The sequence below is a fragment of the Macadamia integrifolia genome, chromosome 13 (genome assembly GCF_013358625.1).
Source record: "Macadamia integrifolia cultivar HAES 741 chromosome 13, SCU_Mint_v3, whole genome shotgun sequence".
In the NCBI taxonomy this organism is placed as follows: domain Eukaryota; kingdom Viridiplantae; phylum Streptophyta; class Magnoliopsida; order Proteales; family Proteaceae; genus Macadamia; species Macadamia integrifolia.
Genome location: NC_056569.1, coordinates 8,536,887 through 8,551,012, shown reverse-complemented (window position 1 = coordinate 8,551,012; position 14,126 = coordinate 8,536,887). Strand labels below are relative to the sequence as shown.

The following is a 14,126-nucleotide window of genomic DNA, read 5'->3' as shown; positions in this document are numbered from 1 at the left end:
CAAAACACCATCAAGAAATAAACGGTTTTTTTTTTTTTAATTCTTGCCCTTCAGTCAGTTGTGATGTCCTCGCTATTCTTCATATAATATTAATATTCTTAATCTGTCAATCTTGATAGCTACACACTCAATTGAAATCCATCAGTTATTATTGATTGACCCAACAATAACTTGCATTTATGCAAGGAAATTTACTTGGGTTAAATATATCAGATTATCGGGTTAAGTTAGATTCTTAATCTGTCAATCTTGATCACATAATTGTATCAATCGTCAAGACCTGTCGATAACATACCCAACCCATTTTTATATATTGCAGACTCATGTTGTACTGGAGTATTTAAAATGAGTCAAATGATAGAAAAACACTTCCATTACACATAAAACACTCATATCGTGCTAGATATAGGGGTGAAACTAGGCCAGGTTCCTTGAAGGCCAAATCGAGGCCCAACCCAACCTGTAGGGTTCATGCCTTGGCTCAATATTGGCAGGCTCATGCCAACCCAACCCGATCCTTATTGACCCTAATTGGGATTATTGCCGGGGTTGTGCTAACCTTGATTGACCTTGTTTTTTTGCTGTTAAGGTCAGAGCCGCATTGGAGAAGTATATTGAAAGCAATTACGAAATTTTGTATGTGATGAAGTTAGAAACTTTTGTATTAATTGGGTATAAAACTCAATAACTTAGATTCTATTATTCTGAATAAAATGATAGGATGACAACCTTAAATTATATTATATATATCAAGGTTAAACTCGAGGTTGGGTTGGACCAGTATGGCGACCTAGGCCTCAACCCAAGCCCAACCTAACCCAATCTTGACCAAGGTCAATATTTCGGACCCTAACCCGCCCTCAGGGTCAGAATCTTAGCCCAAGCCTTGTTCAAGCTCAGGGTGGACCAAAGCCAAATTTACACCCCTAGCCGGAGAATACAAACCTAAGATGCCAAGATTTGTCAGGTTGGATATTTTGCCAAAAATTTATTTTGAAACATTGCTGCTCCTCAAATGTAAATTACTGAATTTTTGCCTTTTATAAATGCTAAACTTCAATACCACTATCCCAATAAATTACTTAAAGAAACGTTGTATGATGTCAATCTAAGCAAATCAAACAGTTTTGCTCTTCTTAAAAGTATTTGTAGAAAATTAGACTCAATCTACCTACACTTTTGAAACGGTGGGAACCACTCCTCACAGAAATCTCATCTCATTGGCTGGCAAAAGATCTGTAGATCAAATTCTCTTGGTGGCCTTGGTATCAAAAGTTATGAGACTCAAAACCGGGCCCTTCTCCTCAAGTTGGGATGGTGTTTACTTATTGAAAGGGATGCTTTATGGTTATGGAACCTCACATCCAAGTATTTCCCGGATAGATCAAGGGATATTTGGGAACACTCAGAAATTATCAAATCTTTATTGACTAACTATAGGAACTATCACTGGACTTTACATGAAATTCCCTGTCTTTTTGGATATCCAATATTTTTTGAAACTTAACTTTCATCACAAAACCCCCTGATGAAAATGCAGTTAACTTCTTAAAAAGAATAGCTTCTTGGGTTCTCAGAAGGAGAATCTTGATCCCATCTGCCATTTCCTATCGTGATGTACAGACTCTATTTTGATGTTTTATATATTTTTTGTTTCTTATAAAAAAAATATAAATAAAACAAACAAATAGAGGGTGTCAATATATATATCATGAGGGGGAAGAACAAGTGCACAATGAAACAGAAAATAGACGGTCAAGAGATTCTCCCACCACTCACCAAACACACCAAACATGCTGACCGATTTCCATATCCAAACCAGTTTTTTAAGAAACAAAATCGTCACTTAATGTCTTTTACAAAACTCTACATCGCGAAAGAAAGAACCACTTTGGCCTCTAAAAGTGAGTAAACTTAATGAAGTCTAAAATTGTGCAACATCAAAGATTTCTAGTATTGCAGAAGTTTTGAGGAAATGAATTAGTATGATTGAATCCCAAAAATGGCTTTACAACATATCACCAATTTATGGTTTACCCCTCATTGACAGTCTTGAGCCAATATCCAACTCCTTCCGGTAGTTACAATAATAATAAATAAAATCCTTCATGGAGGATCAAATGTGTATACTTTACAATGTCATTTTCTTCATCCCTAATTTGCTTCAGCTTGCAGCTAACAACAATGAATCTCCAATATATTAGCCTCTATATCACCATGTGAAACAATCATAGTAATACGACAAAAACTATTACGACGACAGCAACTAGCAAGCTAATTAGTCTAGCATCAAGTTATGCCCAATGAGAAGGAAAGAGATATGAAGCCAAGGATGAAAATCACTGCTGCCTCATCAGGTAAAGAATCTTTAGCAACGTCCAAGGTGAAGGTTAAGCACCTATGTCATATAAGAAAATAACAGCAATTAGATGAGCAAACATTAATATACCAATTTGTTGCACCAGAGTTTACATTACCCACAAAAAAAAATACCAGCAGAATCCATCTTTCTATGTGTCTGCTCTCTGAGAAGTCGAGGTGTTGACCAGCGGTACTGCTTCATCATTTTGAGACTCCTTAATGTTGGTTTTTGAAACTTCCTTCTTCAACTTGTAATTATTGTATGCAGCTACACCAGCAATGGCTGCAGAAGCAAACACAGCTTCTCATGTTAAAAAAGAAAACGGGATAAAAAAGGCATACTCAGTGCACGAGGCTAACACCACTGCAGGGTCTCAGAATGGTCATAATGTATGCAGCCATTTTTTTTTTTTAAAGGGAAAAAAATACACAAAAAAGCTACATCTCTCTTTTAAGTTATTCCCCTCAAAACACAATAATAAGAAATTCAATTCTTTCTTTGATCAAGGAAAACTCAAGCATCCTGAAGAATGGCACACATCCCAGGATGCAGGAAATGTGAACATTCAAGGATGCAGAACCTCCCAAGGATTGGCCTACGATTTGGATACTCTACATCCAGATCAACCGAAGTAGAATGTGCACACATCCCAGGATGCATATGACCCATCTCCAAGGGGCATACAGATTTCTTCTATAAGCGAAAAAGGAAATCCAAAAAGAGAGTTGCCACTGTTATTTACCAATGCCATAACCGAACAGGTTGATAACTGTCAACTTTGTATCCGCAAACAAAACAGCTGACAGTAAGACAACCACCCAATCTTTGACAACTCCAGCAACACGAATGGTTAGGGCACTTGTATGTGAGATCACAAGGAAAACCGACAGGTTGAGTGCAAAAGTACAGAGGCAGTTGAGAATTAGCACAACTGGTTGAAATGTCCAGGTCCCAGCTTCATCCATCTTCGGCTTCTCCAAGAATATCCAAGGAATGAACAGGCATATAGCACTGCAGGAAAAAAGAACTCTGGTTATGCTGGTTGGAATTTTGTGTTGTTGGGGTGCTTCTTAACTAGTAGTATTGTAAGAAGCATAAAGCAATATGTAAACATGGGTATTCTTGGAAAAATCCAACCAAAATAACTATTTAAGTAATACAATAATTGTCAAGTGGAGTAAATTTATTCCTACTTTACCCTTCTAAGAGGTGTCAATGGGTCAGGCCCACGAATACCCATACCAAAACTTATTATATCTGCCCAACAAGGGTCTTGTGGGTCAAGGGACAGGTCAGACTTTTAGATGGATCCAAACCCAGACTACAAAGTTTCGGGTGTCTCAAGGTGTCTTTCACTCTCACTCTCAAGTCTAGTTTAAGTACTTCACCAAACAGAAAAAGTCTAGTTTAAAAAAAAATTAAAAAATTAAAAAATTAAAAAATTAAAAAATTAAAAAAGACTTAAATTTAGTAAGGAAAAATTGGTTCTCTGAGCTGCATGGGCAGGGTTCACTAGCACCTCTATGTCTAACTCTCTCCTCCTCAAATGAAATGACCTTGCTGCCCTCCTGTGTCCGATACCATTTTGTCACACCACACTAGTTTGCTTCCCTATGCTGCTTGCTTAGAGAACCCTCTCCCAATTTTATGCTAGGAAAATAAAAGCCTAAGAAAGACAAATATACTTTAAAGATGAAATTCCAGTAATGTCCCATAAGGCTAAAATTTTCCAATGAGGAACTCAAGCTGGACATATCATAACTGGTCCAACTGAATGGAGCCTGATCCATTACAATCATCAATTGTGTTCTAAGAATTGAACCCAGCAGACAGTACTCCTGGGGTCTGGGTCTTGTCAGTAATCAGATGACTTGGTACCCCTGACACCCTTGCGCTAGAGCAGAAATGATTTCAGAAGCTGATGATGGATTAAAATTTTGAGAGAGAATAAAATACATGCCTGCAGGGACTAACATAGTACATGACAGCTATAGGGTTCATCTTGAGACCCTTTCTTTTCACCAGAATCTCCATAAAAATAAGCCTCAAAGCTTCAGCAATAACACCACCCATTTGGTAGACCACACCAATCCAGCTGACATCAATTTCCCCATATGAAGCCACAAGGACACCAAAACTGATAACTGACATTATAAAAAGCATTCTGCAGCTCATTACTTCAAGTCCGGCTGCTACCCCAAGAATGAAAACTGCAACAGGCACTGCAAAATACAAAGAAGTAAAATCGTAATTAACCCAGGATATATGGAGTGATCACATATCTTTCCAAAGAAAACAAAAGGCCCACCATGAGGCAGGGAACAATGTTTTGTACACAAAATTCAAGATGGAGTCCCAATATCTAACAGTGATGACTCAACTATTCTTCAAAAGGAATAAATGTACAGTTATACAAACTGAAGTGTCCCCTGGAGGGCCATAGCGGCATCTCTGTAGCTACATACAGGGAGGTGGTTGAAAATTCAACTTACTGATAGCTTTCAACATTTGTGCAAATGCAACAGAAATATACAGGTATGCAGTGTTTCCCAGCCACAGGGTCATTGCAAATGTCGCACCAATTGGTATGACCGATGTAGCATACCTGAATGTTGAGATTTTGATTAGTTACTAATTCAAGAAACTGAACTGCAACCATTGTAGTCCACACTCAAAATAGGAAGGAGACAGAAGTTGGAGGAAAAGGGAACAGGATGCAAACGGCAAATAAACAAATAAGGCAGATAATAGTAAATTTCGAAAATTACACTCTTTAATCTCATGGTAAGTGACAGATCTTTTCAAAATATGGAAAGTAAAAATAGAAGAGATTAATCTTCATCACCAAAAAAAAAGGCCAGCTTATTATACCTTGAAATCTGAAGTCGGCACAAATGGAACAAATGCAAGATTTTAAGCATAGAAAAGAAAATTCCCAAAATCCAGATCCTTTTATGCACCAGCTAGAGGGATTTAGAATCCCTTTAATATATGAAAGCATAAAGATCCCACCAAAAACTTGATTCCCTTCAACAATGCCTTATGTTACCTCAATACCTACAAACATCTACCTGTCTGCCCACCAAAAGAGGTCTGGAAGTAAAGAACCAGGCAGCATGGATAATCACATGAGGTTAATTTTAAGTTAATAACATTTCATAGGGAATCCTTTGCCGCAGTACCTTATGGCAATAAATCAAAACCATATGCTTCCATTCCAATTCGAAAAGAATTCCTAATTGACTTTTGCAGGAGATCTTTCTCACAAGATTCCTCTTGATAAAGAAGCTTTCAATCTTTCCAGCATCTGATGCATGGAGCCACTGTTCTCTCCCTTACAGTTTCCTTGAACCAAGGGAAGAATGGTAAACACAGAGGCATCCTCTGAGCCAAATGCCCAATTGTCCCAATCTCTTGTCTTCTACTAAGATGAACCTAATGTGGAGAGTGAGTAGAGCTCCATTATTGAAATGCAACTTCTTGTGATATTTTGGATAGGCATCCTAACATAATGAAAATGTTGGTCCAGTCATGAAATACTCCCAGAACTAAAGCAGTCATGTTATAAAATTTCTAAATTGATCCTGTTGCAAAACAGGTGCACTACATGAAAGAGCAGGATTCAGACAAAAGACAAACATATTGGTTCATATATTTTTTGGATGCCAAAGGTTCCGGAAATACCTAATTTTTCATACAGAAAGTACAAAAAATAATTCAAATCACCGATAGATCTCAAAATGTGGCAGTGTCACCATTACTTGATTCAAGGAAATTACATATTAATATTAGAAAACAAAAATTATGTAACTTATTTGGTTGTGAATTTAACCAAGTAGCTTTGATGAATGGAAATCTGATGCAGTCAAGACTCTGCCATTGGGCTTTGAAAAGCCAGATTTGAGGCTATGTATGATTTCTGTGGGCCTTGTGTCACTTATTCATGAGAGTTTGTTGTAGGGGGCCTTAATTATAAGTACGGTTTCAAGTTTTGGTCAAAACTTAAATTTTTACTGAGACGCATCGGTTTCGACAATAACCGAAACAAAACCAACGGTTGATACTAGTTTGATCCAAGTTTCAACCCTGTTTTGACAGGGTTCGACCATGTTTCGGTCAAGACATGGTCATTCAACAGAGACCTCCTTGTTTCACAGGTTTTGACATTGCTCCTTGGGATTTTGTCAAAAACTTGCAGTTTTTTTGCCAAATCACTTGAATTCTTGCCAACTTTTTGAATTTTCCTACTCATTCAACCCTTTATAAGTTAGATATGCATAATTGGAGCTTGAAGGTAATGGTTTCTTTCCCCAATTCTAATTTTTGAAAGAATTAGTATACATACATAGTAGTATTTCAATTTTATATGTTAGATAAAATGGTCTGATCTATGACTTCACATATTCGAATTATTTTTTAGGTTGTTAAATTGTTTTTTGAATTTTCTGGTCTAAGAATATGATTTTCCAGCAACCAGTTTTTGAAAAAAGAGGGGGTTAATAAGTGATGGATGGGCTTCAAATTCATATATGTTAGACATCGTTGGCCAATGTATGGTTCGACGGAGTCGGAATTTTTCGCCAACAGACGAAAAAATAATATGTTAGACACCATTTAATGGCCCGTTTCTACTTCATTCCCCAGTACTAAGTATGGGGGTGGGTCATGTGCTGGGTCATCTTTCTTCGGACAGAAACTTCTCGTATCTGACCCACCCATTTGTGCCAGCTCCAGCCAGTTCCAGTTCCAGTTCCAGTTCCAATCCCGGTCTTAGGGAGCTATTCCCTAGGTTGGGATATCTCCGGTATTTCGATGATGAGGTTTATAGGTGGGTTGTCAATGGACTATCAGAAGAACTGGGACTAAAATATGTCATGGAATACAAATGTGCTGCATTCGGGGGAGCATCAGCGAAATCTTCAGTCACACACATATCGTGAATTAGACCAGCCAAGAAACTGCATGTGGTATTGAGTGGTGAGTGTTGTATACTTGTATTTCCCTAACCTAATGTATGTTTTGTTTTAATTGCATATTTACATATTCAGTAGCTAAATTATATGTAGTCAGTTTTTATAATAGCGCTAGTGTACAACAACATTCAGTGTACACTATCACTACCAAACTTGGGTCCAAGCCAAAAGTACCATTTTGGGTTGTTTTTTGTGAAACTAATTCATGGAATAGGTGGAAAATGGTAAAATAGACACAAAAAAGGTAAAAGAAAAAAATGTTTTATGGGTTTCGATTTTGGCCCAGAAAAATCCCAGGTTTTGGCCAGGGTCAAAACCTGATCGAAACCTCGAACGTTGATTACAAGCCTATAAAATAGGAGTGAAGTTAGTACAGAGAATTAGTAGTTAACTATTTGGGTTAAATTAGGATACTTAATAGCTTTTTAAGAGTTCAGTTCTTAGTCTATTAGGTTAAGTAATTAAGTCGGTGTAAAAGAGTGATTAAGAGTCCTTATACGAGTCAGTTTAGAAAATTTAAAAGGTTATATACATGTATACACAACCCAATCAATTGGAAAATATCTGAGTAATAAAATTTTTTTAAGCATTATTGAGCTGTTGAGCTATGCAAACAAGGGTGAAGGATGTTTTTCTGGCCTACTGCTTTCTTCTTCTAATTCTAAATTCTACTGCAAAGCAGGTGCTATTCTTCTTCTCCTACTTATTGCTTCTTCTAATCTGCGGTACCCCTGTTCTAGAATAATTTTCAGATTGCATTCTTATCTCTCTAGTTAGTAGTTACTGGTTTGCTTCACTTCAAATTTCACATATTAGCTTCTGATTTCACTCTCTCTGAAATTCTGAATCGGTTTCCTTAAGATCCCTATTCTGACATCAGAATTTTTCCAGATTTTGTAGGTCTATTCCACCAATAGAATAGACTACTTGACTAAATTATTGGGTCATTATGACTTGTCTCTCTTCTGTTATAAATTTTCCCAATTCTGGTTTTGTTCCAGTGATCCTGTTGTGCTAGTCTCTTGCAGGATTTTCTGGTTCGGGACTAGCCTCCATTTAAAAGCAGGCAGAGAAAATAAGAAGTATGTCATTACCACACAAACTATCCCAATGGCACATATTATACTAACTAAATATCATGAAAAAGTTATTGCCTCTATTAACAACATTAAACAACATTATATTGACATGATGTTCATGTTTCTTCATTGAAATCTCTGGAGAAAATGGTGTTCAACATTTACACACAAACACACACACACACACACAGAAACAGTTTACCCTCAACCAAGATTTGTGTATCAGATTACCCTTCTCGTAGCTTATATTGTTCTTTCTTACAAGTAAGCCATATTAATTGGAGACTAGATAATGTAGGACTAGATTTGACAAGTCAAACTAGACCCAAACTGCAGGAACTTTTAATCAGAAGAACAACCAATATTACCCAAGGTAGGACAGAAATTCCAAAAATCAGAATTAAAGAAAAAAATTAGCCCTCTGTAAATCAGATCTCGAACCCAGAAGCTGGAGTCTATGGGGCCAGACTACAAACCAGATAATAGGGCTAACCAGAAGTAGGAATAGAAGCCTAACAGTTCACAGACCAGAATAAACATCCACAGAAACAGAAGAGGACAAATCAGACCTATCGGTTCTGGTTCCTGTTCTGTAAGGTCACTACAGGACAGAATTCAAGAGAATTTTAATATCTTAAAATTGGCTGGCCAGAATCAGCCCAAACCAAGGTCGAGTCTCACTTGGGTAGGGAGGAAAGATTGACCAGAATTATGGCTCAAACCAATGGCTGGAAGTGTTTCAGGTAGCAGAGAGACGATTGTGAAATCTAAGGCAAATCTGGGCAGAATTGGAATTTAAATACCTGGTTCGTTGAACAGCAATAAACTCCTTGAAAAAGAAAACCTGGAAGGAGAAAAGGAGCACTTGAAGATGAACCTCTTGGACTTCTCGCCGCAAAGAGTCGTCGGATCGAACACCAACCCAATACCTTGATCAAACACAAGGAAGTTCTCTCGCAGAGAAAACAGCAGCAGCAGCCATGTAGTTTGTAAAAATCGTGGCTCATTAAAAAAGCCATAGCTTTATTTATAATAGTGATAGGGGTTACATGAAATAGAAACTAACTTTAGTTTCCAAAAACTGAAATAGGAAACTAAAAATTAGAAACTCAACTAGTTACTAAATCTGAAAATAGAAACTTACAAAATAGAAAGTCTTGTGACTGAAAATTAGAAACTAATTTAAGACTGAAAATTAAAAACTAAATAACCCCATCTAAAAAGGAAACTAAAGAAAAAGGAAACAAATCATTGAATCCCGTATGCAACCTTAGAACCCCTAGTTTAGATCCATAAAAGTAGCCCAATATACTCCAAACCACATGGACTGAAGGCCCAACACGTATACAACCCAACCCTAAGCTTATTCCTAATAAAACAAGCCTAGTTTGGTGAAGAATCTGCATCACTAGACATAGCACAAGCTATGGATACATCACAAAAAGAGAGTTCAGCAATGATTCTGAAAGCAGACAACGGGCTGAAAACAGTTCCAACGGAAGTTCAAGTGCTTGATTTAGATTGTGCTAGTTAATTCTGAGAACCTTGACCTTATTTTTGGTTTTGTTGGCGTTGAGAAAACTGGATTTGAGAATCCAAGGTTAGAATAAAGTGGATTCTCAAATCAGCTAAATTTATGTATCCTAGAATCAGCTGGACTTGATTTTGGAATCAAGATTCAAGATCACCTCCAAATCCCCAAGGAACAAATATATAAATTTGAATTTTGTTAATGAACCCTACAACTCACAAATGTGAACTTTGGCGCTGCAACCCAGCTATAATCTTTTTCCTAACTATTTCTCTTAACAAAGTGGTTGCAAGAGTTTCTGATGTAATTATCATCAGAAAAGCTGCAGGTCATGGTAAATGACAAGATGTTTAAGCTCAAGTTCATTTGGTACTCACATTTCTGCGGTCATCCCATCCTCAACCTTCATAATCTGTGAGGAGAAAATCAGTATAATATAAGATTATCTAAATCTTGTTTTGATAAATAATATATTTCACAGAATCACAGTTACCAAGCCCTTATCCAAAAAGCAAAGATATAGAGATCAGAGATCATCACAAATAAATTATTATAAAAAAACAAGTCATAGAGATTTGTACCTTCAGAACTTTGGTGAGGATAAAACATAATACAGAGGAGAAGACCATGTGCAGTAGTGTCAATCCAAGAGGATAGGGGAAATTGATTTGCTTTGATGACAAAACCCACTGCATTTGCAAGAATATCAAACGTCAACCAAGTGAAGCAAATAGTCATACATTCACCAAAAGACCCATGGGAGAATCAGCATTACAAAGGACTAACCAGAGAAGGGGGGAGGGAATCATTTTCTAAAATTTCAGAGGACAGCAAGAAATTCCAGAGTCCAGAGGCTACTCATTAAAACATAAATTAAAAGAGGGGGGGTGGGGAGTAACTTCAGATACTGGATGAGGACAATCATGGCATATCATATCTTGCACCGTAACTAGTTAAAATGGAGTACAAACATTCCCAGGATAGCCATGCCACATTCATTAGTAAAGTAAGGGCCCTAGAAATCATGACTGTAACTTAGAAGTAGTGGTTCCACTAGTGAATGCCCCAATTTGTCTCCAGTTACAACCCTGAATGCAATGCATGTAAAATAGACAGTTTTTCAGCTCAGTTTGTAGAAGTTGAAGATAATGGAAAAAACAAGAACAAATAATGCACACAAATTTATGAGGTTCAGAAAGATTGCCCACGTCCCCGGTGATATGAGATCCTGCTCATTATTAATGGAGAATATGGTTACAGTGCTCGTCCCTTACACCACCCAGTATTGCTTGCATTACAGAGAAAGAAACCCTCGTAACAAATATATAGCGAAAAACCCTAATCCGGAAAGTACACAATTGACGTCCTGCCTGTCGAGGCTCTGCACCAGTACTCCCTGGGTTAAACTGTGACGGAATATAAGACATCATATACCAACAAAACATCTACTACACAATCAATGAGATTGCACTTTTGAACTAATGTTTTTTCCCCCATGAAGCTAAGTTGTGTCCATAATTGACTGTCCCTAATGCTAGAAAAGAAATGAAGGTGAAGGAGAATAGACTCCTGCCAAGTAATATAACATACATGTTTGGTTTGTAACTGAAGTTTCATTTCAGTGGTTTGTCATCCAGTATTTACTGTTTCATGATGAGCAGAGACCACTGCAAAATCCATTGCATGGACATGTTGATTCTAATTTGATAGGCCATGTAAGAGTCCATGAAACTACATGTACAGTCAAAATCTAAAAAGGAAGACAACAGATTGTTTATCTCACTGCCTTGGACAGCCACGGTTCGCAGGAAGTGATCATTGAGGAGATGAAGATTTTATTTTCTATTTCCCGATATGCTTTCTCATCTTTGTCATAAACTTCTGGAAGAATCACCATCAAGCACATAATGCCATTGGACTCAATATCAATTATTAGTAAAACAGCCTTTAACACAGATATAAGAATGACCATCTTGCGACATTCTCTTATTTTCTTCAGTTATAGCTTTTCACTAGTACAGCAACAGGCAGCGTTACGGGTGTAAATTTCAAGAAGTCATTTCAAGAAGACTGTCACGTGGGTGATTTTACAGTTGTTTTCAAGATTTGCATTCTCAAAAGCCTGCCTACCCAATTATCCACATCACTAAATGTCAGTTAAATATCCATAGATAACATCAAATCTTCCTAAATCCACAGAAGAAGCAACAAGTGAACGGGCAATTGATCATCCTAGTTGTTCAATATCTCAGTTCTCGTCATATTGTCAGCAGATGTTTGGCATAATTTAGTAAATGGAATATGCATAAATTTACAGTGTCTTGGTATCATTTCACAACCCCTAATTCTAATTTTTGTTAGTTTTACTCACAGGACGCAAACATTCAAGTATAAGTTTCAGACACTTCGTAGACACTTTAAATTGGAGTATTATCACATCAGAGGACCTACTGAAATCCCCTGTCCCAGAAGTAGAGTCAAACTGATTCGTCGACAGCGACTGTCCCCCCCAACCAAACACTAGATTTTGGAAAACCAAAACTAATTTTCTCCAAATCCCATGGTCATAACTCATATACTTCCTTTATAATCCAAATCTGATCTCATATGATTCAAAAAGAAAAATGAAATGGAATCACGACATATTATCTTGAAGTTGATCGAGAGATCAAATAAAAGAAAATGAAATGGAATCACGAACCAACAGTAATTAGATATGAATGGAAAGATCTGCCTGACCTTGTTGAAGAAGATCTGACCGCTAGAGAGGGCGATGTATAGAAGGATATAAGCATATGTGAGGCCATCCTCGCTACACAATCTCCTGATTCTACCTGCCATTGAAGAAACCGAAGTACTGAACTTTGCAATGGCAATTGACAATTTCTACTAGCACTGGAGTGAAGACGAAGAAAGCAGTCCACGACGAAGAAGCGTAAAAACAATGAAAGAATAATAAAAAGACGAGATTACTGGTTATTACAAGAATAAGATATTAAGGTTTCGAACTTCGGTTAGTTTAATATAAAATTAAAAATTGGAAAAGGGTTCTCTGAATAAGGAAGTACAGCAATGAGAGGCGATGGATTTCGTTTCCATTGGAGAGACTTTGCCCCTCCGGAGATGAAGACCACTTTGGTCCAGGACTAATACACATTCGACACGTCACATATACCAATTGCTTGCGTGTCAAGACAAGTGTCTTTTTTTATGACATTCAATATAATCTTGCTGACCTGGCAAATCCAACCACTGGATAGTTAGGTTACCCTTGAATTAGCCAGGTGGCATATTTTGAATTTCCTTTTGAATCAATCCCGTTGGATTGGTATGACAACCCAAATGGAGGGTGAACTGGGTGTGGAATTAGATCTTCTCCAGCTGCTAAAACATTTAGTGCGCATTTGACGGCTAAGAAGACCCAGGTTATATGCCGCATTAGGCATCCCTGTGGCTAAAAAAGATCTAAATCCATTGAGTATTGACTAATTTTTGAAAAATCATTTCAATTACCGCTTTACTTAAACAAAGAATGGGTGAACCCAGCAAGCAAGCAATAAGATGCACTCATCAAGCAACAGTTGAGCTAGTTGCTCTATGACCAGTCAGTCTCTCACAATGGTTGGGTTGATTATAGACCACTCTTCTCTTTTCATCTACTCTTCCCGAAGTGAGCGTATAGCTTAATTGGTTGAACATACTGCTCATTAAATTGATATTGTAGGTTGATGCCCCAATAAGACGAGATTGGATCTGATGATCTGATATCGTATAGGTGAACATTCAATACCTATTCCATTTTCTTATCATTACATATTTAGTAATGATACATTTTATATGTAATTTTTATTTTACATAATATAGCAGAAAGTTGTGGATGCAAAGTAAAGTGAAATTTTATAACCAAATATGGAACAATTTAAAGTTAAAATCAAATAGGGTAATGGCCACATATTTCTTTTTTTAGTATGATAATTTCACTTCCCTTCCCTTTAATTCCCCTTGCAAACATAGCCGCAATAAAAAGTTGGGTAGTGGATTCCATGTGTATGGAGCAAGTCCGTTATCATATGAGAAACTCCAAAACCTACTGCAATTGGGACTTTCATCCATAGGCAAGAGGTCAACCGTAGAAAGTAGCGATCAACCCTGAGGTCTACCTCTTGGCCCGTATGCTTCAC

General features: G+C 37.2%; 1 protein-coding gene across 1 annotated transcript; it reads right to left on the bottom strand.

The window, feature by feature from the left end:
- Window positions 1–1,956: 1,956 nt before the first annotated feature.
- Window positions 1,957–13,062, bottom strand: LOC122058657 (probable sugar phosphate/phosphate translocator At3g14410). Its single transcript, XM_042621303.1, has 8 exons — window positions 12,685–13,062; window positions 10,527–10,634; window positions 10,323–10,357; window positions 4,855–4,967; window positions 4,323–4,584; window positions 3,105–3,373; window positions 2,494–2,644; window positions 1,957–2,398 (listed from the first exon to the last, which is right to left on the bottom strand). The coding sequence occupies exons 1-7, from the start codon at window positions 12,784–12,786 to the stop codon at window positions 2,511–2,513; spliced, it is 1,023 nt and encodes a 340-aa protein (XP_042477237.1). The 5' UTR covers window positions 12,787–13,062; the 3' UTR covers window positions 1,957–2,398; window positions 2,494–2,510.
- Window positions 13,063–14,126: the final 1,064 nt, after the last annotated feature.